The sequence below is a fragment of the Aplysia californica genome, unplaced genomic scaffold, assembly GCF_000002075.1.
Source record: "Aplysia californica isolate F4 #8 unplaced genomic scaffold, AplCal3.0 scaffold00031, whole genome shotgun sequence".
Lineage (NCBI taxonomy): Eukaryota > Metazoa > Mollusca > Gastropoda > Aplysiida > Aplysiidae > Aplysia > Aplysia californica.
This window is the reverse complement of record NW_004797301.1, coordinates 1,865,731-1,869,274: the sequence shown is the minus strand read 5'-3', so window position 1 is coordinate 1,869,274 and position 3,544 is coordinate 1,865,731. Positions and strand designations below refer to the sequence as shown.

General features: G+C 37.7%; 1 protein-coding gene across 1 annotated transcript in view; it reads right to left on the bottom strand.

The window, feature by feature from the left end:
• Window positions 1-219: 219 nt before the first annotated feature.
• Window positions 220-3,544, bottom strand: part of LOC101857312 — a 3,788-nt gene continuing 463 nt past the window's right edge. The window contains exons 1-2 of the mRNA XM_005091526.3: window positions 2,930-3,544; window positions 220-2,493 (exon numbers count right to left, since the gene is read on the bottom strand). The exon at window positions 2,930-3,544 is cut by the window's right edge and continues 463 nt beyond it. Of these exons, the coding sequence (XP_005091583.1) occupies window positions 2,268-2,493; window positions 2,930-3,544 (841 nt within the window). The 3' untranslated portion in view covers window positions 220-2,267. The remainder of the gene's footprint in view (window positions 2,494-2,929) is intronic.

Sequence of the window (3,544 nt, the reverse complement as noted above, 5' to 3'; positions counted from 1 at the left end):
TGTGTGTGTGTGTGTGTGTGTGTGTGCATATCTGTGTGCAATGTGTATGAGTGTGTGTCTTTGCAATGTGTTTTTGTGTACGAGTATGTGTATGTATTTGTGTATGTGTATTTTAGGACTGCTTGAGAAAGTTTGCATGTGTATTCATTTAGGAATCTGTCATTTTGTTTTTCAAAAACAAACAAAAAGTGAAATGGAAGAAGAATAGGCACCAATTTGTCACGTTTTATCAATTTTAAATATTTTATTTCAAAAACTCATTATATGAGGCAAAGTCAAATAAATAACATTTTAGCAAGTTTTTTGCTGCAAATAGACAATTCAATACAAGTTTAACAGATAGGATTTACATAGAAATATCATAGAAAAGGCAATTCGAATAAATAAACATTATTGGATAAAACAGCAAATACTTTTCTTGAAAAGGCATTGGGAATACAATAAATATGAAGTATTCTATTCAGTGGCAGTACGGATTTCCTTAGACGTAGCGTTTATGGAACGCCAAAATACTAGAATACTGAAACAATGTAATAATATATTTTCGAAGAGACAAATACGTTTTAAGTAATCGTTTGACTTTGGATATGGCAACTTGGCAATACTGAACACAATGTCATGACATGACGGGACATGTTTAAAGCTCTTCACCGTCAGAGACAGGTTAACCTCCATGATTATCAACACAGTATTTACATAATTTATATATATTAAGTTCAATGTTATAAGCTCATGCTCTCACAAACAGACACAGCATTACACACTTCTGCACACTCAAAGACACATTTCACTTTTATCTTTTAAATAATAAGGGTCTTGGTTATTCATTCAATGAACTTACGTCCATAATATAACATTAGTTAAGTGTAACACATGTATATTGTAAAAAGCACCCGACTGAATACATCACATTTTGTACAGTATCTACAGTGATGTAGTTCTATCTCCGGTATTTTATGCTCCAGCCGGGTGCTCTGTTTGACAGGGAAGGCTTAGTCTGTTCTTATGACAAACCTAGCTTAATATGTTTCAAAATACATATGAACAAGTCAAGGTAATACTGTTTTGTTTGGAGTTTCGTGTAAAGGGAAGAGAAATCAGATGAGGCAGTGCTCAAAGATGTGAGGGCGGAACAGTCACAAATAAAATATTATGAGTGTTATTAGGAATCACCCCTTTGTCCTTAAATTCTAAGGAAGGCAAAAACAGTTTTTAAAAATTCGTACAAATATCCATTAAGTACAATATGAGATAAACATCAAAATGTGCGATAAAGAGCGAGCAAGATATTCTTATCTCTGAACACACGTGTGTGGTTTCTAACAAAGTTTTGTATGAAATAATATGACAAATAAGGTAAACATAATATCACAAAATCACACTAGCATAAATCGTTTTATATACAACTTAATAACATGTAAATATTTATAGCTTTAATTGAACATTTTCTATCTTAAAGTCGTCACAAATTTTTTATGGCTGTTTGATGTCAAAAGTTTGTCTCGAAACATTTCTCATTTCATGAACAAAGCATGTCTAGGAGAAAAAGAAAGATGCTTTTTGTTACACAATCTTAGTTTTCAATGTGTTTTTATCCAAACTAAACCTGTCCTTCGAAATGAAAGTTATTTACTTCAGATGTTACAACCGCAGGACGATATTATTGACATTACTTGAAGTGAATGGAATATTGTCCGTTTCACTGATTACTTTGCTTTTGAAAAATTAGTTTAGGGAGGAATGTATTGAGCTTGAATAGTCTGGTTGAAAAAAAGTAATACTCTTTGTACAAAAAGTGAAAAACGAAACAAGCTTACATGTAAAATAATAAACACATAGGGCACACGTTGTGTGCTAATTTTAGATCAATTTGATCTACGAATTATCTTGATGAGACTACAATATGTGAGCGAAGATTGGAAAAAAGAAAAGATTAAAAAGATTAAGGGAGATAGTGCAAGTAAATAGATACATAGAATGTTGAAGCATACCAGAATGAAGACAGGGTTAGGAGTAAGGATGGGGTGAGTGGCAGATTATGCAGAGATATAGCTGTTGGGAAAGATAGATAGATAGATAGATAGATAGCTAGATAGATAGATAGATAGATAGATAGATAGATAGATAGATAGATAGATAGATAGAATAGAACATCAGATCGTTCACACTTTTACCATTGTAGCTTCTCATCAAGAGGAAAACATCATCGAATCTCAGGCGTTACTCGCCGGTTTTCGTTCTGGAAGACACAGGTTCAAACCTTGTGTTTAGCTCCAAGGGACGTCAGAGGTATCGATGACTGGGCCGGAACCGTTGATTGGGCTTGCGCAGTAGCATCCCACTTTGACCAGAATCTGTTCCTTGTTCATGAGGGCGACCCCATCCTTACAACCCACGCGTCTGAAAACTGTAGCGTTTACCTCCAGTCTTTGGCAGCTCATTGAGGTACTTTTCAGACATTCGTGGCACAGACATTTCGCCTCGCGAACATATCTGGAGGGGAAGAAAGGAAGGAATGCGGGTATAAATATCACAGTTAGGTAAGGATATGAATGAAGTCATTATGTATGACGAATTGAATAATTTGAAGGTTGAATTCTTTAAAAATGTTTTTACGGATTTCATCGTTCCTTCTAAAGTTATACATGTTGGGTGCCTTGTTTGTTTAAAAAAGAAATTGATATTTTTGTGCCAATTGTATCTTTTTAAGAGCAAAATCGTAAAACGGAATGACTCTAATGACTGACAATGAAACTGTTGAAAGTATTGACAAAAAATATATAATACAAGTGGTCTTGAAACGAGTAAATGCATTTAGGCTGTTCCAACACAGTGCAGAAAAAAATGAATAAAGATTTGAATAGATAGATGACTATTACTAAAGATGTGTTGAGGGAGGCACAAGTTGCAGATCAAGAAGTGTGTTTACCTTGGGTAGACGTCGGCTCCGTTGTCTTTCTGCACGTAAATCCACGGGCAGGTAGAGCGGAGGTTCAACTCTCGTCTTGGCCACCAGGAGCCGCTAGAGGCTGGACACTGGTCAGCTGGGGGCTGGTCTGTCGGGATAGCTTCAACCTCAGGCTGTTCGGGTTCCAGTCCGATAAACTGGTCAGCTTCCAGGAAGTCGTTGAGGTCTCTCACTTGCTGGGGCATGTCTTCTGGGAGCGGGCAGCTGGCGTCGACATCACGTTTGGCGCGGAGGAAGGGGTTCAAATCTGACAACGTGTGGACGAGTGAGGAGGAGGAGGTAGACGGGTCTTCGCTGTGGAGGAAGATTGGACCCAGAGGTTCTCCGGGGGATCGGATACGGCTAAAGACATCGTCTGAAGATGAATCGACGACGGAAGAAATGGAGGAGGAAATCACGTTGTTGTGTTCGTCAACACTTCGGAGGGCGGAAGAAGACATGATTGAGTTGAGCCATCTGGGAGGTTTGAGAGCGCCAAACCTGGAGTTGTGTCCGTCGTCCTCTGACAAAGCCAGATTGACAGAACCCCCGATGATGTGAGGTTTGGCCTCACAGAAAAACAATTGTACAGTGAGC